This window comes from Lissotriton helveticus, chromosome 4_1 (genome assembly GCF_964261635.1).
Source record: "Lissotriton helveticus chromosome 4_1, aLisHel1.1, whole genome shotgun sequence".
NCBI lineage: Eukaryota > Metazoa > Chordata > Amphibia > Caudata > Salamandridae > Lissotriton > Lissotriton helveticus.
Window position 1 is genome coordinate 214,725,932 of NC_136063.1, and position 26,067 is coordinate 214,751,998.

General features: G+C 45.8%; 1 protein-coding gene across 2 annotated transcripts in view; it reads left to right on the forward strand.

The window, feature by feature from the left end:
* FAM135B (family with sequence similarity 135 member B) overlaps positions 1-26,067 on the forward strand; it is a 1,359,155-nt gene that overhangs the window by 1,012,287 nt on the left and 320,801 nt on the right. For both annotated transcript variants that reach the window (XM_078686705.1, XM_078686706.1), the window contains one exon: positions 6,047-6,117. In XM_078686705.1, the coding sequence (XP_078542831.1) occupies positions 6,047-6,117 (71 nt within the window). The remainder of the gene's footprint in view (positions 1-6,046; positions 6,118-26,067) is intronic.

Genomic DNA, 26,067 nt, shown 5'->3' on the forward strand with positions numbered 1-26,067 from the left:
ACGACTCGGGCTGTCCAAATGCCGATTGAAACCAGATCTGAGAGACCAAACGGTTTCCCTGCATCTTAATTGGCCAGTCGCAAATGTATCCAATTCGGACGGAAACATAGGTTCCGAATCGGATTCGGAGAATTCGAATCCCATTCGGAGCCTTTCCGACCGACATCGTAATCAGCCAATACATTAGGAAGAGTAGTGCTATAAAATTAGTAAATGTCAAAGAGGGGCTCAGGAGAGATGAGGGGCACCAACAACGAATGTTGCACTGGGCACCACCAATGCTAAAGCCGGCCCTGACTTTTCCATAATTTTTTCCGTGAGTATCCTGCCCCTAGAATTTATAAAAGTATTGAGTGACATTTATTGAAAGTTATCATCTCTAAACTTAAACTCAGATGTTTTCAAATACCTCTGTTGCATAAGGGCATTGAGGCAGGCACAAAGTTGACCATGTTCACTAAATATACGGCCAATGCTGTTATAATCATTATGGCCTATGAAGCCATAAAAGATAGCTGATATTGTATAGCGATTATCCTGAATTTAATTGCACCATGGTGCTGTCAAAATGGGTACTCAAGTACGAGGTACTGTGATGTAAAATAAATTGCCTAGGTTAACAAAAATTGGTCAAGTGAGGTACCAGGGATTTGAGGGCATATGTAATGACTGCATATTTTACACTTGTGTGGATATCTCTTCCATACTATATTGTGAAGTGCACCTGATTATGAAGAGACATTCATTTACTGCGTTGAACATAAAATACAAGTTTCCTATCTTCAATCACCTGCCCTGCATCCAACAGTTTTGTATTTTAAAATGCACTAGAGAGAGAAAGGGGTGTGTACCTGTTGGAACTGGCCCTTCTTGCAGGGTCATCTTCAAACTTTTTGCTTCTTCCTCCCTTATTTTTCCTGACCCGTGGCTGTTGGCAATAGGACTCTACGCACTTTACCACTGCTGGTCAGTGCTAAAGTGCATATGCTCTCTGTGTAAATTGTATAGTAATTGGTTATCCATAATTGGCATATTTGTATTACCAAGAAGTCCCTAGTAAAGTGCACCGAGTGTGCCAGGGCTGGTGATGACAAATGCTACTAGTGGGCCTGCAGCACTGATTGTGCCACCCATATGAGTAGCCCTAAAATGGTGTCTCAGGCCTGCCACCGCAGTGCCTGTGTGCAGTCTGTGAACTGCCATGTCCTTCTGGTCAGTGTCCCCACTGACCAGGCCTAACCCATCCCTTTCTGTGCACATTAGTCACCCCTATGGAAGGCCCAAGGTACCCCATTGGGCAGGGTGCAGTGTATGTGAAAGGTAGAGCATGTACTTGTGCAGGTGACATGCTCTGGTAGTGAATTACAGCCATTTTTGTTTTTCACTGCTGCAAGGCTATCTTGCTTCATAGGCTATCATGGGGGGTGCTGGCTACAGTGGCTACCAACATTTGTTCCCATAGAAGCAAGATAGGACATAAAAGTCTGGTATCCCTGAACTCAGAATTTAATAACACATCTTTTAGGAAAGATGGTTTTTAACTCCTGTGTTTGAGAATAGCACTTTTAGAAAGTTGCTGTTCTCTTGTCTGACCTTTCTGTGTGCCTTGGCCTGTTTGTGGATTGACTGTCTGGTTTGAGAGTGACAGGGGCTGGGGATTCCCCAGGAGCTGGCTGAGTCAGCCCTTGGCTGAATTACTGCATTTGCAACTTGAGTGGTGGTAGGAGTTAGCACCTGGGCCTGAATAGGACTGTGTCCGCCCCCCACAGTGCTGGCTCCACCTCCTGCTGGGCGGCTGACGACCCTGTGCCTCTCTCTGAAAGGAAGGGAGAGGCCAGGAAAACAAAGTGCTCAAGGAACACCCAGAACTGGTTCAAACTAGGCTCGGAGCCCTCCTGCACAAAGGAAACAAAGACTTTTAGGGGTATAAGTACAGGACCCCTGACTACAGAAAATTAGATCATCCTGGAATCAAGAAGGAAGCTCTGCCAAGGAGAAAGCTGAAACTGAAGAAGGAAGATTGTCCAGCTGTTGCTCTGCTGGATTGCCCTGCTGTTGCTTTGCTGCCAAGGAGAGGGGAAGGACTTTGCTTTGTGCTGTGTCCCCTTGCTTGAAGGAATCTCCAAGAGCCTGAGAAGAGCTGGCTCCCTGTTCTGAAGTCCCAGGAACAAAAGGACTTCACCCCCAGCTTCCCCTGAGCTCTACTGAGAGAGTTCTGTCCTTCCTTGAGTGCTTGGCCCATGTGTGGTGCCTCTGGAAGTTGTACCTGTGTTGGGAAGCTGGAAACTAAGCTTGAGAGACTTTGCTAAAGAAAAGTTATCACATCGCTCGCTGCAGAGCGCATCCCCGACAGTGCGAGAAGATTCCCGCCGCTACAAAGGTCGAGATCGTCGCAGCACCTGTTGCTGCTGTCAGAGCCGTCGCATCCTTCGCTTGCGGGACGCACCCGATCGGTGCGGGAAGTCTAACATCGCTGCGAGTGTCGTCGCAGAGCATGTCGTTGCTGGGTGAGATTGCCGCACCGCCTGCTTACGGACTCATCACGTCGCTACGAGAGTCATCGCCGAAGCAAACGCATCGAGGAGCTGCGAGAGAGAAGATCACCGCTGGTCCGCGCATCGTCGCCCCGGAGATCGTCGCACCTCCAAAGATCGTCACATCGTGCCTTTGCGAGAACAAACTTCCTACGGAACCTACACACCGGGATCCATACAAGTGGTCTTCCTCCCCATACAGACCGGATTCGTCGCAACACGCCCGCTGCTGCTGCGGGGCTGTCGCAAACGCCTCCCCAGGGTCTCAGGAGCAATGCATCGCTTGTTTTCCACCGCACCAGCTTCTGCTTTTGAAAATTTGTCGCAACTAAAGGTACTGTGAGCTAAACGTGACGCAACTGTGAATTTTTCACGTAACTGTGGATTATTTTGATCGCAACCTAAAGAATTTGATCGTAACCTAAAGATTTTTATCGCAACCTGAAGAACTTTATCGTAACCTTAAGAGCTCTTTTGAAACCATATTCTTGAACTGTGTATGTTGGATTTTTGTTGTTTTGGTCTTGTGTAGTTTAGATTAAATACCTTTATTTTTCTAAACTGTTGTGGAGTCAGTTTGTGGTGTTTTCACTGTGTTACTGTGAGTGTTGGTACAAATACTTTACACATTGCCTCTGGTTAGCCTAGACTGCTTGTGCCAAGCTACCTAGGGGGTGAGCAGGGGTTATCTCAGAGGGTTTCCTCCTTACCCTGACTAAAAGCAAGGGTCCCTATTTGGACAGTGGTACCTACCCCTGCCAACTAGAGACCCCCATTTCTAACAGTACCTATAACCAGGTACACTGCAATTATGTTATTAGGGAGGACCGAACTATGCTTCATGGTTGACTAAAATTATACGTCAAGAAAAGGCAAGTAATGTGGCATTTTGTGACACTTTCTGTGGCAATATTATTGTACTAATGTTATCATTTTGACGTCCATTAATACTATCTGGGCAACATTTTCTTCTCATTGGTATCAGTTAACACCTGGGTATGGCACTGTGGGGCTCCACCTATGGTGCGTTTTGAATTAACTTTTGATCCCTTTAAGGTAGATAAAATAATTGTTTTGAAATCCACAAATCATGCAGCTGCACCTGGACTGTGTGTCAAGTGTAGTAAATCCATATTTATGCATAAAACAAAGGGCCCTCTGGCCCTACTAATAAAATTTACTTTTTATGTGCCATTTTCATTGATTAGTTTGCATTACGTACATTATTTGTGTCCAAATATTATAAGGTGAGCCGCAGGCAGACTCCAGTATATTGAACAAAAGACAGAATAGTCCGTCCGAGATCACTCTGCCTTCGCCCCAGGGGTCATGCTGCCTTGCAAAGGTAAAAAAACACCCTTTGTTGAAACACTCCAGTGGAATTGAAATTCCCCTGCAGCTGCCTAAATGTGACTAATTGAGCCCGTGAAATCAATAGTTTGGGGAACCCAATGTACCCTTGGAGGCTTGGGCGACAATCTTAATAGTAGAAGAGGGCCTGCAAGGGATTTAGTTCACAATGATTTCAAGTTGTTCAAAACTATGACGGCGATTAGGAGGTGGAGGGACCGTCCGCAGGGGCAGCAGCGTTCCCTCCATCGGAATTAGGATGTGACCGCCACCCTGGCAGTCACATCCTGTATATTTAACATTGCGGCGGGTGCTGCTTTAAGCAGCACCCGCTGCAAAGTTAAATATGCATGCTTTGCATTTGCATGTACAAAGTGGCAGGCACCGCGCGGTGCCTGCCGCTTTGTGCATGCAAATGCAGGGGGGTACCATAGGTACCCCCCATGTGCACCCCCCACCCGCGACACCCTGGGGGCCCGCAAGGGCCCCCCAGAAGCAAATCTCCACATGCTATTCCACGGCGGAAAATCCGCCGCGGAAAAGCATGTTTGCACACACATCGTAATTTGACTGGGGGTGTCTTGCAGACACCGCCACCAAATTGCGGTCAACACCCCGCGGATCAGTGGCGGACGGACCTGCGGTCCGCCTCTGATCCCACCGCCATCATGATCTTGCGGGAGTGTTTTCAGGGTCCGCGACGGTGAATCCGCATCCTCCGGGCCGGCGGTGGCTTCCACCGGCCCGGAGGATGCAGATTCACCGCAATCATAATCGACCCCTAAGTCAGGGAGTTAGTCCTAATGGAACAAACGCCAAAGTGTCATAAGACAACAATAAACTCAAGAAATAAATCTTAACTTAAAACACACGGGGAGACCTAGTCATTTGAGAAAATATATTTTGTTTTATATATTTTTTGTTGAAAAATTGGAGTAAATATAAATAAAACATTCAGCACAAAGTCATGGAAAGAAGCAAAAAACTATTTTGGGATAACCCATCAGTAGAATTTTAATCAGGTGCACGTTGTGCTGAAACACACGCACCTCAACTGGTTCACACTCCTGTAACTATGTGAGACGCCAGAGGTCCATAAAGCATCATGCCCACATTATGCACCCTGAGGGTCACCTTCAACATAAACTTAAATGTGATCTCCTCAGAGGAGAGCAAGCCTCGTGGACAAGTAATCCCTATTAGGTAATCCTCCACTACCCGAAATGTGTGCATCCCTTATTCTGGCATCTAGCAACATTCAGGAGCACTCCCCTGATTGCAGTATGTGGAATAGATGGATATTAAAGCACCGCCTTTCCTCTTCCTCACAAGATTCCTGCTGGACTCCTCTTTGAGTGGTCTTCCTGGGCACTCCCACTTCACTGACCCTCCATGGACAGAAGGGGTTGAGGTTGTCGGTCCATTAGAAGCCAGAGTGTCAAAGAGGGACCTGAACAGCTGTGTAGTTTTTAGGCCTGCCAAGAGAGCTTTTCCCATCCGCAGCATACTACAACCCATGGTTACCTCTCTTCCCTTTGCACGAGTGCGATGGCATTTTCCTACGCACAATTGCACACCATTTATAGTTAGGTATTTGGAAATGTCTCAGCATAGATAGAATTTGGACTTCACAAAAGATTTTGAGTAGTACCCAGGAAAAGGTTCCAGGAGTACTCTTGGAAACATCTGTCAATTCCACAAACATGTAACTGCTTTTATTAGAAGGCATGAACTGCAGGGGACTAATTATAAACTATTTTCTTAACCAGGCCCTTAGATGGAATCTTGTGCACCTGCACATAGCTACTTTAGCTTTTTCAAAGGAATATATACCAGCCTGGAATTTGTTGTCTTTAATTAGCATTTACTTTATATCATCTAAGCTTTGTGAAACAAATATTGTTTACGCATAATATTCAGTCAAGTTCCATCACCACTTAACAAGTTTCATGGGTGCAGAACAATATAAGACGTAGCTGCATTCCTGTTTACTTCCAATGTAAATTGAATATTCAATGTATGGCCTGCAGCATTTTATTGTGCTTGTAGAAAATATTTTAGATGGCATGTGGCAGTTGATGTGCATCTCAAGTAAATGCATTTATTCATAAGTCAGAATATGACAAAGTGGCTGCAAATAACTCCCATTGCATTGTTTTCAGGTAGAAGAAGCACTGAACGAGGCTGATTTCCAGGTGAAGCTGGACCTTCATTTTACTGACAGCGAGCAACAGTGAGTACTGCTTTCCGACATTTCCTAATAGGACTCGGGCTTTGTAACGAGGGGTGGAGGTTCTCAGAAGACAGAACAGCTGTATATATATATATATATTTTTTTGTTAATGGAAGGCGGGGCCTTTGTTTAGCATGGTGGCGTGCTTCACCCTATTGAGACAATTGTAGAGTATTTTCATGGACTCAATCAGTATGGCAATGTGCTGAAATGCGCCCGTACTCAATTTTTCAACACACATGTTGAGCTCTTTAATGTGGCGGCGGGTTGTGAATTTAGGGCTGTTGACATCTTAAATCCATTAGCGGCCTGTGCAGGTAATAACGGTGGATCCAGGTTGGGGGGGGGGGGGTTTCGTCAGACGACCACGAGGGAAAAGAAAATAAATAATTCATTTTCCCCTCGTCGTCGTCGTCTGTCAAAATCCCTCCTCCCCCCACCCGGCCCCACCACCTCACCACTCTTACCTGCAGGAGCCTCAGCTGGTTAAATCTACTCGGATGTTAGGGCAGCTCAGCTTGATTGCTTAAAAAAAATTAATAAAGTGTGTGTGTGCCATTCTCCTATCACACATACAGCTCCCACTGAAGACAATCCCACACCCACGTCATACTTTGTTATCAAGTGCTCTTCATGTGGACCCCTCGCATTGACCGTGGCCCCCCCCCGTATTGACCTCCCTCTCACAGACCCTTAACCATCTAACTGGCAAATGTTTCAAAGAATACATCTGAGTCAGCCTCTCCTCAAAAGGTTAATGGTTCAAGAATAAGTGGTTTCTGTTGACTCATGTGAGACAGTGTTTCAATCAATTGATACCTTGTAGAGGCTGACCCTCTTGAGGTCAGAGAAGGTTGAACTTTACAGGAGGAAGATGAGGCGTGATACAATTTTCGCAATTAATTGCCCCAAAATGTCCATTTGTTTTTCACCCTGGAGTGTACACTTATCATTCTAACAACGTCAATTCAACAATTTATTCATGGTTAAATGATATTTTCTGCACTTCTATTGTGAACCCTACCACTGCAAACTCAGATGAAACGTACGTCTTGTTCAACAGCTGGTATAATATTGTAAGTTAACTGTCGGCTGCCCTGTCGAGTGACTTGTAATAATAGTTTGTGATTCAAAAATTGAAGAACATATTCTTATTCAGTGACCTATGGTTTCACATTGCACACCTGCCAGCATTCAGCAGTGTTTCCCAAATTTCCAAAGTTAAATACAACTCTAAGATTTTTATTACAGGGGAAGAGAATAATAGTTTTTGCAGCATACACATACTTTTACCTAAACCGTAATACTACAAAGATGGATTTAGAGTATATGTTTAATGATTTCATCTGGTTGAAATGTAATATTTTTTCAGTTTGTGTTTGCAGACATATGCACCCTCTGTGATGTAGTCAGTTCTTCATCTCAGTGACTTACCAAGAAAGAATATGGGAAGGTATAAATACCCAAAAAAGCAAATCTTACAAGTCGTCTACTACATCATAATGTAGAGAGGTGCATTATTGATCAGATGGTGTAGGTTGAAGCGGAGTGTGGCAGCCTCTTTTCCTCAGATTTAGCCTCAGAACTGTAGCATAAGAGATGCATTCCTGTCTGTGATGTAGCTGTCACTTGCTGCCTTCAAAGGAACACTGGAAGTGTTGTTGCTAATTTCTTCGTGTTTTCCAAACCTGAAACACATGTTCCTGTACTGATGCTCCCTGGTCTAGGCCTCTAAGCACAGTGAAGTCTGAGATTGTTCTTTTTGAACAGGTGTACTTTTTGAAGTGTTAAACCAACTCCTGGAACATGTCTTCTTTAGAGATGTCAAAGGAATTCCGAGAGAGCGGTTACATTGCAAATGATTTCCGGATAAGGAGAACTACTTGAATCAAGAGTGCATGGATGTGTTGGCAATGTTAGTCCTGCCTGGGAAAACAAAAGTTCCAGGGCAGAGGAAGCCTTCTGTCACTGGGGGAATTCTCAGTTAAAGTATGTGATTTAAAGGGCATTTTTAACTAGGCCCCGTACGAGAAGCCCCCCCAATAACTCAGTTCAAGAGGGTGAAGAAGAGCCAGTCCTGATGATTCCTTGGAGGAAAAAATGCTTCAGTTAACTGGCATTGCTTCCTCTCTGCAGTGAATATTCATGGTGCACTGTTGTCCTTTAGTGGCTGTTTTATAATTCAACTTTGTGCTGCATGGTTTTTTTTCTGTAATCCCCTTATATGTAAAGGGTTGCATATATTTTTCTTCTATTATTATTTTCTTCTCAACACTTTTTTCATTTCACATAACTTGTTTCTAGCCATTTGGACAACAGTGTATTCATCACTCCATGGTTATTTTTCCTATTCGCCTCTTTTCTGTTGGCTTTCAATGTCAGAAGTTGGATTGTATTAGAAAGACTTAGCGGGGCGCCGCATCGCAGTGGGAGCATTTGTCATCAGGAGACCAGGGGGCTTGCCGGAGTGTTGCGGGCCAAGGAGGCGGACTACAGGCCGCAGAAGCCCAGCGCCGAGAGCACCTGAGGCGCATTTGCCCCTCCCCGCCGCCTATATACAGGTCAATCAGATCATCAACGTGCTGGTTGTTAAAATTGAAACATATCTTAAACCGCTATATGACAAAATCGATATAATAAGTGGGGAGGTTACCAGGCTGAGTGGGGAACTGAATATCCATAACGAGCTACTTAAAGCAACCACTAATAGACAGACAGATTGTCCTCAAATTGTTAGTGATCCTCGATCAGTATCACTAACAGAAGAGGTACCTGACACCATTAGGCCTGTGAAGGCCACCACTAACTTTAATGCTCTTACTGTGGTTATGGGTGACAACTTAGCCTCCACAGGCCCCACAATTGGCAGGGAGTAATCATTTAGGTGATGCATGCAATTTAGAGAGTGGTAGAAAAGAGAGCACACTGGAGACTAAAACCCGGTCAGAGAAAGAAATAGCGGAGGGAAAACTTTGTAGTACAATCACTTTACCCCCAGACTGCTCACCGTATGTGGCAGTCTTGGTGAATGTTGCCCCCCTCAGCCCGACAAAAATGGAAACACATGCATCACTTAAAAATAAAACGGTGCATTGGCTTAATTATAATTGTGGCTTTCCGGTGAATCATGCCGATCAGATCCTCACTACAAGAAGATAGGTCCTTTAAAGAAAAACATACGGGGTGACTGTGTCATTATTAATTTTAAGAACCCACATTATGCTAGGATATCTCTGAACAGAGTAGTAGCCTTGCCAGTTAACGATCAGGGCACATCATTACTCCCACTTGGTTTCTTTTACAATAATTTAAAGCAGGTGCCCCCTAGAGGGGCAAACCCGGATCGCCAAAAAATCAGCTCGGTTCTACCACTTCAGCCGTTTTTTGATTTACCTGTATCCATCCGATTCCAATACCCTCAGTACTCTTGAGAAGAATGATTGACAGGTTTTAGACCACCATACTATTAAAATGAAAACCCATTGGGACCGGGACCTGCGGATCTGGCAAGTACACGGAGAGCCATACATCCGAACGATGAAAGAGGCTCTGGCCAAGAGCAAGGGGCGACCCCTGAAGATAATATTAGCCAACCCACAGAAAAAGAAATTACATGTCAAATTAGAGGGCTCTGTAAAGCCACTTGGAACATAGCTGGGCTGACTAAAAAGATGGAAATGTTAGGATGGATCGATTTTCTCAAGTCTCACGATATTATCTGTCTCCAGGAGACTTGGTGTACAGATTTTGTTAGTTTTGAGGGGTTTGTATCCTATGACTTACCTGCTCAGCGCTCTGTGGCCTGTAGAGCTAAGGGGGGCCTTTTAGTTCTTTTGTTAACTAACTTGCCTATTGAAGTAAAAAGGCACATTAACATCGGGTGTCATTCACAGATACTCTGGTTACACCAAAAACATGTCCGGGATGTTCTTTTAATACATTTTTATAATAACCTCTTTGACAGTTCACGGTCTAAAGTTGTTTCAGAACTAGAGAATGCTATTGTTAGGAAGAGGATGTTATTTTTGATATTATTTGGGTTGGTGATGTTAATCCATCTATATGTCCTCTGTCTACTACAAGGGTATGTGGGGTAAGAAATGACACAGGTGATGATGGTATTCACTTCCCCCACAACCTGTATGGTGAATCACTTAATACATTTATGGCAAATTCTGATTTGGATAGAATGCAGTGTGCTAGAGATGGATTGGGGAAACTGGTCCCCACTTTTACAGGCAGAAATGCAAACTCAATTATTGATCATGTCCTGTATCGACTAATATCATTCCCATGTGTACCACCCCCAGGATCGAAGAATCCTTACTCAGTGATCACAATTGTATTAAAACGAGAGTAACAATATGGGAAAATAGGTCTGCTAATATACCAACAACTGTGGGAAATATCGAACCGTATAGACCTAACGGTACAAGAATTAAATGGAAAGGGGTGAACCCGGACAGGGTGTTAAAAAAATTGTTATCGAATGTTTTGTTGAGATCAACGAGAATCTGGATGCCAATAGTGAGCCTGCACTGATTTTAATGAATTTTTGTAAAATCAACAATATTATTGATTCAATTTTGACTATGACCTCGAATAAGAAATTTACCCAGAACAAGGGATGGTTTGACCACGCCTGCACTCACTCACTTACCCAGTTAAAACAAGCACGGACCAGTAGACCTAAGGACACAACGCTTATAAATCCACACTTAAACTGAGGAAGAGAGAGTTACAACAGGATGCTTGGGATAAACTCACTCAGGCCGCGGACACCTCAGACTGTCAATTGTTCTGGGCTACAGTTAATTCTCCCTTTTTAAAAGATGAGGCGGTCCCTGATTTGTTGTCCCATGTAAGCAGCAAGGCTTGGGTCGCCCATTTCTTTAGTATTTTTAAATCAGGTGACCTTACCAATCATAACTTTAATAACCCCAGTACCTGGCCTATTGTACCGCTAAATATAACCCTAGAAGTGGTGGAACAAGTCATTCAAAACTAGTAAGGGAAGAAAGGCCCCGGGCGGGGTCCCAATAGATGTCTATAAAGCTGTACCAGCTTTAAGGGGACCTATACTAAATATTGTTTTTAATGCTGCTGTAACTGATGGAGTTCCCCATACCTGGGGGGAATCAATTATTATTCCTATTTTTAAGAAGGGGTTTAAATCGGACACCAAAAATTATCGCCCAATCTACCTTCTAGACTCCTCCATTAAAATTATGAGTAGGATTTTACTTGTTAGATTAGAAGAATGGGCGGAGGATAACGGGATTTTACCAAAGACACAATACGGTTTCAGGAAAGGGCGAGGAACCCTGGAACAGTGTATTAATCTAGATTTATTAATTGGAAAATACACATGTGTCAAGCAATGGTCCCTTTTCTTATGCTTCGCTGACCTTAGCAGCGCTTTTGACTTAGTGGATCACTCCATTTTATGGCCAACCCTTCTAGAGCTTGGGGCCCCAGAGCCTATAATCTATTTTCTGGCAAGGCTCTATGAAAGATTGTTAACATCTGTATGGTACGGGCACAGGGGAGAATGTACTCCTAAATTCAATGTTAGATGGGCATCCGACAGGGCTGCGTCCTTGCCCCTCTGCTTTTTACACTTTTCATCAATGAGGTTGACGCAGTACTTAAATTAGTAAAATCGGATGCACCACAGGCAGACGGCGAAGTTGTGCCGGTACTGCTGCTTTATGCAGACGATGACGTGCTCTTATCAAGGACCCCACTTGGCCTTCAGCGGCTAATAGACAGGTTTGCTGATTTCATCACCAGGAGGAAGTTGGAGATTAACAAGAGTTAAACATACACTATGGTATGTGGCCGGAGCCGAAAAATGATTAATCCTTTTTTTTATAGATGGGCAGAAAATCCAAATGGTGGACACATTTTGTTACTTAGGGATTACCTTTGCCAGAGACGGTACTTGGACCCAAGAGATGTTGAATGTCTGGGCAAAGATGGCAAAAAGAGTCCACGGTGTTTTTATATTTGCAGCGAAGCTGGGTGACCGACGAATTAGAGATATGACTCATATTTATCAGTCAAAATGAACCTCTATTGCACTTTATGGTGCGGAGGTCTGGGGTCATTATTCTGATAGTAATTTACAAATTGTTGAAAATATGTTCCTCAAAAAATTGCTCTGTTTACCATCCTCTGCGTCAACAGATTTAATTCATAGGGAAGTTGGAATCAGCTACCTGCCGGACCTCATAGCATTTAGGCTCTTACTGATCTGGAGATCCATTTAGCGAAAGGAAGAGACTGCTTTTAATAGAACAATAATTAAAAACTGTCTCCAATTGGATAACTGTCTTCAGATTCCCTGGCTCAAATATATTATAAATAAAAAGCAAATTTCTCCTAGGAAAGCTTTGACTATACTGGAATCAGTGGTGTTAATAAATCTCAACCTTACAATCTTTTTCTCTTATCAGCATTCATTCACAGCACCCATAATGTTATCATTTACAACTAACCAAAAGCCAAATGGGACCCCAACAGTCAATTATGTGAAACAATACTCTAAAACAACTGATTTGCAAAAATAGACAAATTAATTTTAATAAAATCGCATGTAAATCGCACAATAGTTAAAATAACCTCTTGTGGACAAATTTATAATGTATACAAGTAATTAAAAAACACAGATATACTGACAAAAGGGACAATAAAAACGAGAGAGCAGGAAACAACAGTGCAAAATCATAAAAACGTCCTCAATTTTGTGACTCCATATGAAATTCAATGTGATATCACATGAGTGTCCATGAATCGTATCATCTATTCAACACCCAGTCAGATCCTTGGATGTAACTAAGCATGGGCCTAAAATCCGCTCCGCTCGCGGATTTTTCGGATTTTCGGCAAATCCGCAATCCGCGAACGCTCGCGAATTTGTCGAAAATCCGTGAATCCGCTCGCGGCGGATTTTTTGCTTGGTTGCGGCGCGCGGCGTGGTGCACGGCGTTCACTTTCCGTCATTTTAGCGTTTGCCGAGTTGTTTTTCTTTGCGAGTGACGCGCCATTTTAGATCTTGCTGCGTGTTCCCGCGGGAGTTTGTCGCCCGCGAATACGTACTCGCGGCTTGCCACCTTGCACAGCACACCTCGCGAGAGTTCGCAATTGCGAACATGTAGTTGCGGCGGAAAGGAACAATCTCGCACTTGCGAAATAGAGATTTTGCAATTTCGCACAAGAAAATCACCAGCAAACAGGATAAACCTTCAGAAAATTATGATTTTTATCAGAATCACTCCTCAGGTTGACATTTGCATGGCCTTTTTTTTTGCAAGGAGTCCATTTTGGGGGGGGGGGGAGGAAGGAAGTGCCCCACAGTCTCCAACTTCCTGTTCCTGTCCAGCAGGCTCCTCCCAGTGCTTTGTCCATCTCCTGGTCACTTTCATTTGGATCTGGAGCTGGAAGGATTACTTTTTGTGGGTGCTGCTGGATATTTGGATTTGAGGCCTTTTTGACTGTCTTTGGATCACTTTTGGATTAGAAATCAACTTTCACAAGTAAGTTTGTTTGGGGCATTACAGTTGCTGCAAGTACAATTTTGGAACTTTTTCAGAAAATTAAATAAATTATATTGTGGGTAGCCACAGTATCCAGTAGGACCAGGGTTGGTTATGGGTGCATGATACAACTGTTTTGTTGAATTTAAACACCATTGAGGCCATGGATGGGCTGGGATTGTGCAGATTTTATTGTTTTTTGTCGTTTTTTTGGGCCTGCTGGTGTGGCCCTTTGCCCAGGGGTGGTGAGTGTTGCATGGGCCTAGTCTTTCTGTGGGGTGTCTTCTTGAATTTAAACATAATTGAGGCCATGGATGGGCTGGGATTGTGCTTATTTTATTGTTTTTTGTCGTTTTTGGGGGGCTGCTGGTGTGGCCTTTTGCTTGCCCAGGGGTGGTGGTGGTGGATGGACTGAGTGTGCCTGTGGTGTTGTCTCACTCTCTTTGATGTAAACATCATGGATGGCATTGGATTGTGGTGATTTCTGGCTGTTTTTCTGTTTTTTGGGGGTGTACTGTTGATGTGGTCTGGCCATGTGGGTGGTGGTGGTGGCCATCTTGAGTGCTGGCTGGTACAGGCAACATGTGCTTGGGGTGTAAGGGGGCCATTTTGAGGAGAGGCAGTGTCTGAGGCCTGCACTTATTTTGCCTACTTTTCATCCCTTATGCCCAGGGGTAGTGAGTGTTGCATGGGCCTAGTGTTTCTGAGGGGTGTCTTCTTGAATTTAAACACCATTGAGGCCATGGATGGGCTGGGATTGTGCAGATTTTATTGTTTTTTGTCGTTTTTTTGGGCCTGCTGGTGTGGCCCTTTGCCCAGGGGTGGTGAGTGTTGCATGGGCCTAGTCTTTCTGTGGGGTGTCTTCTTGAATTTAAACACCATTGAGGCCATGGATGGGCTGGGATTGTGCAGATTTTATTGTTTTTTGTCGTTTTTTTGGGCCTGCTGGTGTGGCCCTTTGCCCAGGGGTGGTGAGTGTTGCATGGGCCTAGTCTTTCTGTGGGGTGTCTTCTTGAATTTAAACATAATTGAGGCCATGGATGGGCTGGGATTGTGCTTATTTTATTGTTTTTTGTCGTTTTTGGGGGGCTGCTGGTGTGGCCTTTTGCTTGTCCAGGGGTGGTGGTGGTGCATGGACTGAGTGTGCCTGTGGTGTTGTCTCACTCTCTTTGATGTAAACATCATGGATGGCATTGGATTGTGGTGATTTCTGGCTGTTTTTCTGTTTTTTGGGGGTGTACTGTTGATGTGGACTGGCCATGTGGGTGGTGGTGGTGGCCATCTTGAGTGCTGGCTGGTACAGGCAACATGTGCTTGGGGTGTAAGGGGGCCATTTTGAGGAGAGGCAGTGTCTGAGGCCTGCACTTATTTTGCCTACTTTTCATCCCTTATGCCCAGGGGTAGTGAGTGTTGCATGGGCCTAGTGTTTCTGAGGGGTGTCTTCTTGAATTTAAACACCATTGAGGCCATGGATGGGCTGGGATTGTGCAGATTTTATTGTTTTTTGTCGTTTTTTTGGGCCTGCTGGTGTGGCCCTTTGCCCAGGGGTGGTGAGTGTTGCATGGGCCTAGTCTTTCTGTGGGGTGTCTTCTTGAATTTAAACACCATTGAGGCCATGGATGGGCTGGGATTGTGCAGATTTTATTGTTTTTTGTCGTTTTTTTGGGCTTGCTGGTGTGGCCCTTTGCCCAGGGGTGGTGAGTGTTGCATGGGCCTAGTCTTTCTGTGGGGTGTCTTCTTGAATTTAAACACCATTGAGGCCATGGATGGGCTGGGATTGTGCAGATTTTATTGTTTTTGTCGTTTTTTTGGGCCTGCTGGTGTGGCCCTTTGCCCAGGGGTGGTGAGTGTTGCATGGGCCTAGTCTTTCTGTGGGGTGTCTTCTTGAATTTAAACACCATTGAGGCCATGGATGGGCTGGGATTGTGCAGATTTTATTGTTTTTTGTCGTTTTTTTGGGCCTGCTGGTGTGGCCCTTTGCCCAGGGGTGGTGAGTGTTGCATGGGCCTAGTCTTTCTGTGGGGTGTCTTCTTGAATTTAAACATAATTGAGGCCATGGATGGGCTGGGATTGTGCTTATTTTATTGTTTTTTGTCGTTTTTGGGGGGCTGCTGGTGTGGCCTTTTGCTTGTCCAGGGGTGGTGGTGGTGCATGGACTGAGTGTGCCTGTGGTGTTGTCTCACTCTCTTTGATGTAAACATCATGGATGGCATTGGATTGTGGTGATTTCTGGCTGTTTTTCTGTTTTTTGGGGGTGTACTGTTGATGTGGACTGGCCATGTGGGTGGTGGTGGTGGCCATCTTGAGTGCTGGCTGGTACAGGCAACATGTGCTTGGGGTGTAAGGGGGCCATTTTGAGGAGAGGCAGTGTCTGAGGCCTGCACTTATTTTGCCTACTTTTCATCCCTTATGCCCAGGGGTAGTGAGTGTTGCATGGGCCTAGTGTTTCTGAGGGGTGTCTTCTTGAATTTAAACACCATTGAGGCCATGGATGGGCTGGGATTGTGCAGATTTTATTGTTTTTTGTCGTTTTTTTGGGCTTGCTGGTGTGGCCCTTTGCCCAGGGGTGGTGAGTGTTGCATGGGCCTAGTCTTTCTGTGGGGTGTCTTCTTGAATTTAAACACCATTGAGGCCATGGATGGGCTGGGATTGTGCAGATTTTATTGTTTTTGTCGTTTTTTTGGGCCTGCTGGTGTGGCCCTTTGCCCAGGGGTGGTGAGTGTTGCATGGGCCTAGTCTTTCTGTGGGGTGTCTTCTTGAATTTAAACACCATTGAGGCCATGGATGGGCTGGGATTGTGCAGATTTTATTGTTTTTTGTCGTTTTTTTGGGCCTGCTGGTGTGGCCCTTTGCCCAGGGGTGGTGAGTGTTGCATGGGCCTAGTCTTTCTGTGGGGTGTCTTCTTGAATTTAAACATAATTGAGGCCATGGATGGGCTGGGATTGTGCTTATTTTATTGTTTTTTGTCGTTTTTGGGGGGCTGCTGGTGTGGCCTTTTGCTTGCCCAGGGGTGGTGGTGGTGCATGGACTGAGTGTGCCTGTGGTGTTGTCTCACTCTTTTTGATGTAAACATCATGGATGGCATTGGATTGTGGTGATTTCTGGCAGTTTTTCTGTTTTTTGGGGGTGTACTGTTGATGTGGACTGGCCATGTGGGTGGTGGTGGTGGCCATCTTGAGTGCTGGCTGGTACAGGCAACATGTGCTTGGGGTGTAAGGGGGCCATTTTGAGGAGAGGCAGTGTCTGAGGCCTGCACTTATTTTGCCTACTTTTCATCCCTTATGCCCAGGGGTAGTGAGTGTTGCATGGGCCTAGTGTTTCTGAGGGGTGTCTTCTTGAATTTAAACACCATTGAGGTCATGGATGGACTGGGAATGTGCAGATTTTATTGTTTTTTGTCGTTTTTTTGGGCCTGCTGGTGTGGCCCTTTGCCCAGGGGTGGTGAGTGTTGCATGGGCCTAGTCTTTCTGTGGGGTGTCTTCTTGAATTTAAACACCATTGAGGCCATGGATGGGCTGGGATTGTGCAGATTTTATTGTTTTTTGTCGTTTTTTTGGGCCTGCTGGTGTGGCCCTTTGCCCAGGGGTGGTGAGTGTTGCATGGGCCTAGTCTTTCTGTGGGGTGTCTTCTTGAATTTAAACACCATTTAGGCCATGGATGGGCTGGGATTGTGCAGATTTTATTGTTTTTTGTCGGTATTTTGGGCCTGCTGGTGTGGCCCTTTGCCCAGGGGTGGTGAGTGTTGCATGGGCCTAGTCTTTCTGTGGGGTGTCTTCTTGAATTTAAACATAATTGAGGCCATGGATGGGCTGGGATTGTGCTTATTTTATTGTTTTTTGTCGTTTTTGGGGGGCTGCTGGTGTGGCCTTTTGCTTGCCCAGGGGTGGTGGTGGTGCATGGACTGAGTGTGCCTGTGGTGTTGTCTCACTCTCTTTGATGTAAACATCATGGATGGCATTGGATTGTGGTGATTTCTGGCTGTTTTTCTGTTTTTTGGGGGTGTACTGTTGATGTGGACTGGCCATGTGGGTGGTGGTGGTGGCCATCTTGAGTGCTGGCTGGTACAGGCAGCAACATGTGCTTGGGGTGTAAGGGGGCCATTTTGAGGAGAGGCAGTGTCTGAGGCCTGTACTTATTTTGCCTACTTTTCATCCCTTATGCCCAGGGGTAGTGAGTGTTGCATACTTGCATGTCCCTAGTCTTTCTGTGGGGTGTCTTCAATGTAAACATCATGGATGGCATGGGATTGTGCTCATTTTTCTGTGTTTTGTCGATTTTTTGGGGTGTATAACTGAACTGATGTTCCTCTGTCTTCCATTGCTTTTAGGTGCACAAGAAGACTCAATAGAACCACCAGTGCCAGGAAGAAGTCCTGCAGCGGTGTGTGCAGCATAACGTCACGCGACGTCACGTCTGGACACAGAACCCTCTGCAACTCGTGCAACTGCTGCCTGCTGACCTGCTCTGAAGAAGATGGCCCCAAAAAAAGTAACCCGTAGCTCCTCTAGCAAGAAAGGTGCCAGTAAGGAGCAGAAGAAGCAAGTTACCAAGGACACTGGTGTGCCGCCCGCCCCTTTTTTTGTGAGTAAAAAAAAAAGTATGCCTGCAGCAGCTGCAGCGGGATCTGCTGGGGACCAAGCTGGCAGCAGCACCCCCGCTCCATTGGGCTCAGTGCCACCACCACCACCACGCCAACTTAAGTCCAAGCCCTTGAGTGCTGCAGAGGCAGCCAGTATACTTCTTCAATCACCATCGACCAGTGATGTTGGCTCATCGCAAGAAAGCAGCAGCAATGTCCCTCAATCAACACAGGTTGTTGTAGCTCATCTGACGAGTGTTGAACAACCACAGCGGCAACAACAATCACATGTGCAAGTACAAGCCCAAGTACATGTGGAAGGAGAGGCAGCGCAAGGAGATGCGCATGCAGAGGTGCATGGAGGGTCACAACAAGTGCCCACAATAGTTGTTCCTCCCGAAGTAGGGGCACATCAGGAAATCGACAATCAAGGCGAGGTATCATTTGAGGAAGCCACTCCTCCTGATGATCCTTCATTGTCTTCCACAACCCTAGCAAGGAAGAGATCAAGGGTGGTGTCTACATCCTCTTCAAGCACACCTCCTTCTGATGATACGGATCAAACTTGGGAACCAGCACCACAGCCGTCTGAGAGTGAGGCACACCATGATCCAACAAAGGTACTTAAGCGTAAAAGGAAGCTCGTCCAAAGTCTCAGACTTATGGAGTGTGATGAGGCTCAACAAGAAGTGGCGGATACTGTTGCTGATGAAGACTCTGCCAACGACGACCCAGTCATCATAAAGGTCACTGCAGCCCCAGCGGGCATGCAGCAAACAGACATTTTGACCCTAGCCCGAAGAGCTGCTGCGCGTGATGATGATGATGATGATGTTGTCGATGAGGAGGCAGTGGAAACACCACAATCATTGGAGTTAAGTAGTACACCAACTCGTCCCGCTTCCATATTTCTTTCTGGCAAGAAGAGACCTGCGTCAACCTCGACCTTAATTAGTGGCGGTGAAAGTGGAAAACGTACAAAAGTTGGCCAATCCAGATCCTCCACTTCATCTGGCATTAGCTTCATGACCACCACCACCACCAGTATCGCCGCCTCCTCCAGGTCCCACAGACACTTCAAGTCCCCAGTTTGGGACTTCTTTACTGTTTGTCCCAAAAATCCAAGGTTTGCCATTTGTACCCTTTGTAAGCTTGCAGTTAGTCGTGGTAAGCCAGGTAGCAACTATGGTACCGGCGGCCAGAGTGGTCATCTTGACAGAAAGCACGGTGTCCAATGGTTTGCGCACCTAGCTGCGATCAAGAAAGGCCAAAATCAAGGAAACGTTGATGTTTCATCTGATGTTGACGAGCAGGAAGAAGACGTGTCAAACACTTCCCTTACACCCAGTACCCCTCTCAGCAGCACACCCAATGTGAGGCACACTAAGAGTGTTGGAGCGAGTGAGACACCAACGCACAAAAGTTCACCAGCGAGCAAAATTGGGTCAACGAAGTCATTATCAGCCCGTAAATGCTTGGTCCAGGCCAACATTAGAACAATGCTTACTTCAGACGTGCCATATGAACGCAACCACCCACTGACGCGTCTGTATAACACTAAGCTGGCTAAAATGCTAGCTGTGGACCTTCTACCTTTTTCTTTTGTAGAAGCGGTAGGTTTTCTTGAATTAGTTGCAACGCTCTGCCCTAAATGGAAGGTTCCGAGCCGGTTCTATTTTGCCAGAGTTGCGGTTCCAGCACTACATGAAGATGTGCTGCAGGCGATTGGGGCAGCTTTGCAGAAGAGTGCTGTTCACACAATACATCTGACAACAGACATGTGGACCAGTGGCCCAGGCGATGATTACATGTGCATCACTGCACACTGGGTCTCTTTTTCAGGTGTTATAGCAAAGCTAAACGCAGGTGTTGACCCGGACCAAGTTTTCAAAGCTGCTCGGAAACATGCAACACTAGCCATGTTTGCCTTGGAGAAAAGTCACACAGCAGAAAACCTTTTGGAAGAGTTTGACAAAAAGGTGTTGTCAATGCTATCCCCCCTAAAACGCAAGATTGGTTATGTTTCCACGGATAATGGCGCCAATGTAGTTAAGGCCATGTCACAGGGTCACCATGTTAGAGTGCCGTGTTTGGCGCACTGTATCAACCTGGTAGTTCAAAAATTCTTGAGTGATAAAGAGAGTCCAGCGTTCGAGGTAATGGCCACCTGCCGCAAAATGTGCAACCATTTCAGCCATTATTTTAAGGCCCGGAAGCATCTGCGGAGACTGCTACTTCAACGTGGAATGCCAGTGAAAGCACTCATCCAGGAGGTGGCAACACGTTGGAACTCAACCTTCTACATGCTTGAGCGTCTGCATGAGCAGTATACGGTACTCGATCACTATTTCTTGACAGAGGCTACATCTCAGAAGGAGGACCTGCGGATGAGTAAGGCGCAATGGGCCATAGTTAAAAGCCTGACAGACATGCTTCGTCCTTTTGAGTTCTTCACGCGTGCAGTCAGCCAGGAGGACTGTAATTTGGGAAAAGCTATCCCATTGTTGTGCATACTGGAGCACCAACTGATGGCGGTTTCTTCTGAGTTTGCAAAAGATGAAAAAAAAAAAAAACATTTCATTTTGTCTGAGAAATTATTACATCGCCTACGTGGTGATGAACGTCTTCAAAACATCAACTCAGATCAGCATTACATTTGTGCTACTATTCTGGATCCACGCTACAAAAAGGCGCTGGCAGACAACGCATTCTTTCCTTTCGCTGATGCAGATGTTCAAAAGTACAAACATTGGTTAGCCTGGTCAGCCAAGAGGTTTGAAAAAGAACGGCAGGTTATTGAAGGAGAAGCCAGTACATCAGCATCAGCATCAGCAGGCCATCCGCAGTCACAAGAATCCACTTCTGCACCTGTGGCTGGGGCACAAGTGACCTCTCAGCCGTTAAAGACACCGGCAACTGGATCATCTGCACCACACACAATGACAACACTAACAGTGGCTGGGGAGGAGGATTGGCTAAGTTTGATGGGGTATGGTTCTCTAAAAAATGTCACAGGCACAGCAAAAAGTAAGCAAAGTGGAGGAACAGTTGATGACCTTGAGTCGATGGTGCAGGACTATCTGAATGACTCAACAGTGGTCTTTCTTAATGAGGAGCCATTGCAGTATTGGCATGGCAAAAAACAATTGTGGCCACAGCTCTACAACCTGGCTATAAACTATTTGTCTTGCCCACTCGCAAGTGTGTCTTCTGAACGTGTTTTCAGTGCTGCTGGTGGCATTGTAACTGCCAAACGGAGCCGCCTATCGCCCAAAAATGTGGAGCGGCTGACAATGATCAAGATGAATCAGCACCTCATACCACCAGATTACAAAGTGCGAGAAAGCACGCCACATGAAGACGATGAGGACAGCAACGTAGATGAGGGGATTTTTTCTCTGTTCGGTGCCACTGACCTCATCCAGCCTGAATTCGCAGAGTATGATGACGAAATCTTGTTCTTATTCCCTGACACCGAGCCCTGAAAATGAGACAATCAATCAAGAACTTTCTTTTTCGTCCTTATTCACTTTTATTCCTGTGTGCTTTGTGTCTCTCTTTCTTTGTTTTGCACAGTTAATTTAATTCAAACTTTAATCACCTAATCCCAAAAAGAAGACCATCATCAGAACTGTCTTCACTTGTTTGCTTATTGATTTGAAGGTGCCGCAGTCTACATTCCTCAGGTTCACAAGTTCTGAAGAACATGCTCCTCTATCCTCCTCCTCCAGACTGCGATTTCCCTCCAAGCAGAGTGCTGGATTACGCACAATGAAGAAAGACTCAGCACTTGTGGGGGTGTTGTACTTCTTTGCGGGTGAGTTGACGGTTTTGGGCCCATTGCTGTGAAGCTCTAATAATGGACAAAAGTGTTTTGGACCAAATATGAGGTGGAAATTTCTTGCCGTTTTTGCTGACTTGCTTGCCTTTGAGGTGCTCTTTGGCGGGGTTCCGGGGGTTTGTGTGTAATTTTTGGTGTCTGTCGAAGCACTGCTGCGACAGTCTAATCTTGATTGCATTTGCTTTTCAGGAAATCCGTGGTGGAAAACAGGAGTTATGATGATTGATGATGACCTAGCTGCACAGCGTGTTACTTTGGACCGAAGGCCGAGAGATATTGTAAGTATGAGATTTAGCTTTTTCGCTGTTTGGGGGTGTTGTCGGGTGTTTTTTTGCGGGTGGGTTGGCGCCGGCGGGTCTTGCCTGGGGCATTCCTGGGAAGGTCTAATACCGGATACAAGTGTTTTGGACAAAATCCATAAGGAACAGCCTTTTTTTTGCCATTTCTTCAGACATCTTGCTCAATGTAGCGTTTTGGGGGGCTTCCTGCTGTTCGTGGGTGGGTTGCGGCCGGGGTCTCTGTCGAAGCACTGCTGCGACAGTCTAATCTTGATTGCATTTGCTTTTCAGGAAATCCGTGGTGGAAAACAGGAGTTATGATGATTGATGATGATGACGACCTAGCTGCACAGCGCCGCGTTTGGACCGAAGGCCGAGAGACATTGTAAGTATGAGATTTAGCTTTTTCGCTGTTTGGTGGTGTTGTGTCGCGTGTTTTTTTGCGGGTGGGTTGGCGCCGGCGGGTCTTGCCTGGGGCATTCCTGGGAAGGTCTAATACCGGATACAAGTGTTTTGGACAAAATCCATAAGGAACAGCCTTTTTTTTGCCATTTCTTCAGACATCTTGCTCAATGTAGCGTTTTGGGGGGCTTCCTGCTGTTCGTGGGTGGGTTGCGGCCGGGGTCTCTGTCGAAGCACTGCTGCGACAGTCTAATCTTGATTGCATTTGCTTTTCAGGAAATCCGTGGTGGAAAACAGGAGTTATGATGATTGATGATGATGATGACGACCTAGCTGCACAGCGCCGCGTTTGGACCGAAGGCCGAGAGACATTGTAAGTATGAGATTTAGCTTTTTCGCTGTTTGGTGGTGTTGTGTCGCGTGTTTTTTTGCGGGTGGGTTGGCGCCGGCGGGTCTTGCCTGGGGCATTCCTGGGAAGGTCTAATACCGGATACAAGTGTTTTGGACAAAATCCATAAGGAACAGCCTTTTTTTTGCCATTTCTTCAGACATCTTGCTCAATGTAGCGTTTTGGGGGGCTTCCTGCTGTTCGTGGGTGGGTTGCGGCCGGGGTCTCTGTCGAAGCACTGCTGCGACAGTCTAATCTTGATTGCATTTGCTTTTCAGGAAATCCGTGGTGGAAAACAGGAGTTATGATGATTGATGATGATGATGACGACCTAGCTGCACAGCGCCGCGTTTGGACCGAAGGCCGAGAGACATTGTAAGTATGAGATTTAGCTTTTTCGCTGTTTGGTGGTGTTGTGTCGGGTGTTTTTTTGCGGGTGGGTTGGCGGGTCTTGCCTGGGGCATTCCTGGGAAGGTCTAATACCGGCTAGAAGTTAGTTGGACAAAATCCATAAGGAAACACCAGTTTTGGCACTTTGTAAGTTAGGGTTCGTTAGGGTTAGCCCTAGCAGCAGGATTGCATGTGTTTAGGGGGGTTCTATTGCAACGCGGTTCTGTTGTTGTAGAGCACTGTTGGAGCGATGCTGGCTATGGATACTTTTGCTTGCAGGCAAGTGGTTTGAATACAATCCACGGTCTGTATTTGGGTCTACTGTTACTTTCAAAGTACGTTTTGTAACCATTTTTCTGCTAGGCATCATCAAAGTGTGACTTTTTGAACCACACAGCGTACATACCTTTTATTTATTTATCAGTGGTATTGTAATAGCACTTCCTGTTTTCCGTTCAATAATTACAGGCCGGGTTTCAGTCAACATCCGCCAGGCAGGCAGTGGACAGGGTGTCTCTTCTGTCAGTGGTCACCACCACATTGATGGACGAAGCGTCAGCTGGAATGGAGGAGTGCCGCCAATAAGAGGAATTGTTTGCTGCATGCAACTTACTTACCAATTTCAACAGGACAACTCCAACAACATACGCAATACAGATACAGTATCCATTGTTGTCTTTTATTCTATGAGTGTGACTGCATGTGCTTACCTTTACTTTGTAACCAAAGATTGTCTGTAAACTCTGTATCTTCAATTATTGTTTGTCCATGCTCTGCTTTTTTTTTCTTCTCTCAACAAAACCTACCCAAAAAGAAACCCCCATTCCCATCCATTTTACAAACCCTAACCCTCTTCCCCCGGGCTGTGTTGTTTTGCTTGATGTCTGACTAAAATGACATCAATAATTCCACACACTTGCTGGGGAGGATAAGGTGATAGCAGCAACAGGCTGGTGAAGGAATACGAGGATATCTTCTAGACTTACTCAGCTTCAGTACTATATCTTCTAGTAGTAGTAGCCAATGTCAAATAAATTCAACGCAAGTACTAGTTATACTTGCAATACTTTACCATTTGTTAGGCTACATTATGGCACTGTTCTAGTGTACTGTCACCTGCTATTTTCTCGATCGTACCGTAACCGTTGTAATGCTACAGTAAGGAGTACAAACAAGGTTTCGTTTTCTTTTTTTCCATAGGCATGCAACTGCCACTGTGTCACACCACTAGTAACACCGCAATGAGGAAATGTCACCCGCCCAGGAATGACAACGTTAATCCCCATTTCACCTGGAGCCAGCCCTGGGCCTAGCCCTAATTTCTAACACAAATTACAGGTAAGATAAGCGTTTGGTGGGAGGTAGTATAATGGAGTATTATTTCGGAGTAGACAAGAGTTTGACGGTTGTACTACTAAAGTCCTACGACTGTTCAGGAAAACAAAGTTACTGTTACACCCCCGCCCCCCACCCACCAGACTGAAAAGCAGTAAAAAACAGGTATGGTCAGATAAAGTAGTTGAAAAATATATTTATTTATCCCTAACAAAATAATCTCCCTCACCCACCCTAACCCCAACGATTGTCTCTGAAACGTCCCAAAACGATCCCAACTCCCAAATCCCACCCCCCAAAAGTCTATAAAAAAAGGGCAAGGGACACTCCACTACTGGAGGGTGCTGGTGCTGGTGCATGATGCGGCATGGGCATCATACTCCTTGCAGAGGGTGGCAAGCTCGGAGCGGAGGCCCTTAACCAAGGTCTTATACCTCAGGACCTCCTGCTCCAGGTTGGACATGCGGACTCGTAGGCGGTGTTGGCGTTCCTTGCAGCTCCTGTGGGGGGCAGCTGGTGTTTCGGGTGCTTGGCGGTGGCGGTCGGCTTTCTTAGCCCGGCTCGGTCCCGCTGGTTTAGTCACGGAGGAGGATGCAGTCGAAGATGTTGCCCCGCTCGACTGCGTGTCCTCCTCCTCCTCCAGGGCCACCAGCCGCCGATACTCGGCGACTGTGGCCTCCAGCCTCCGTTGCCGGGCCAATCTAGCCTGCTCCCTCCTTGTTGTTGATTTGGAAGAAGGAGCAACTATATGAAGAAAGAAAGACATAGTCTGTAACCAATGCTCCTTATTAATAACACAAAGTGATTGAGCCGAAAGTTGGGTCACAGAGTACAAGTAGCAAATTGAAAGCACAGTACATAACTATTGAGGACAGTATCTATGTAACCCTCCCACTTCTGCATCCTTGCTCTAACAGTAGTGGTAGTTTAATGAACTAATTCTACGACCACTATGGACTTCCATTACAGTCGACTATGACAGTACACCAGTCTTATTCTTCTTCTTCTCTCTTGTTTAGGGAAATGGGTACGTTATCTTATGCAAGCCGGCAGAATGACATGGACACAGCACAGTGAAGTTGCACCCGAGAAAAAAAGTTGCACACCATGATGATGGAGACAGACTTGCGTTACTGTACCGGTCCAGTACATGCAGGTGGTGAAGCTATTACTTTTCTATTACGGGTGGCACTGAGAAT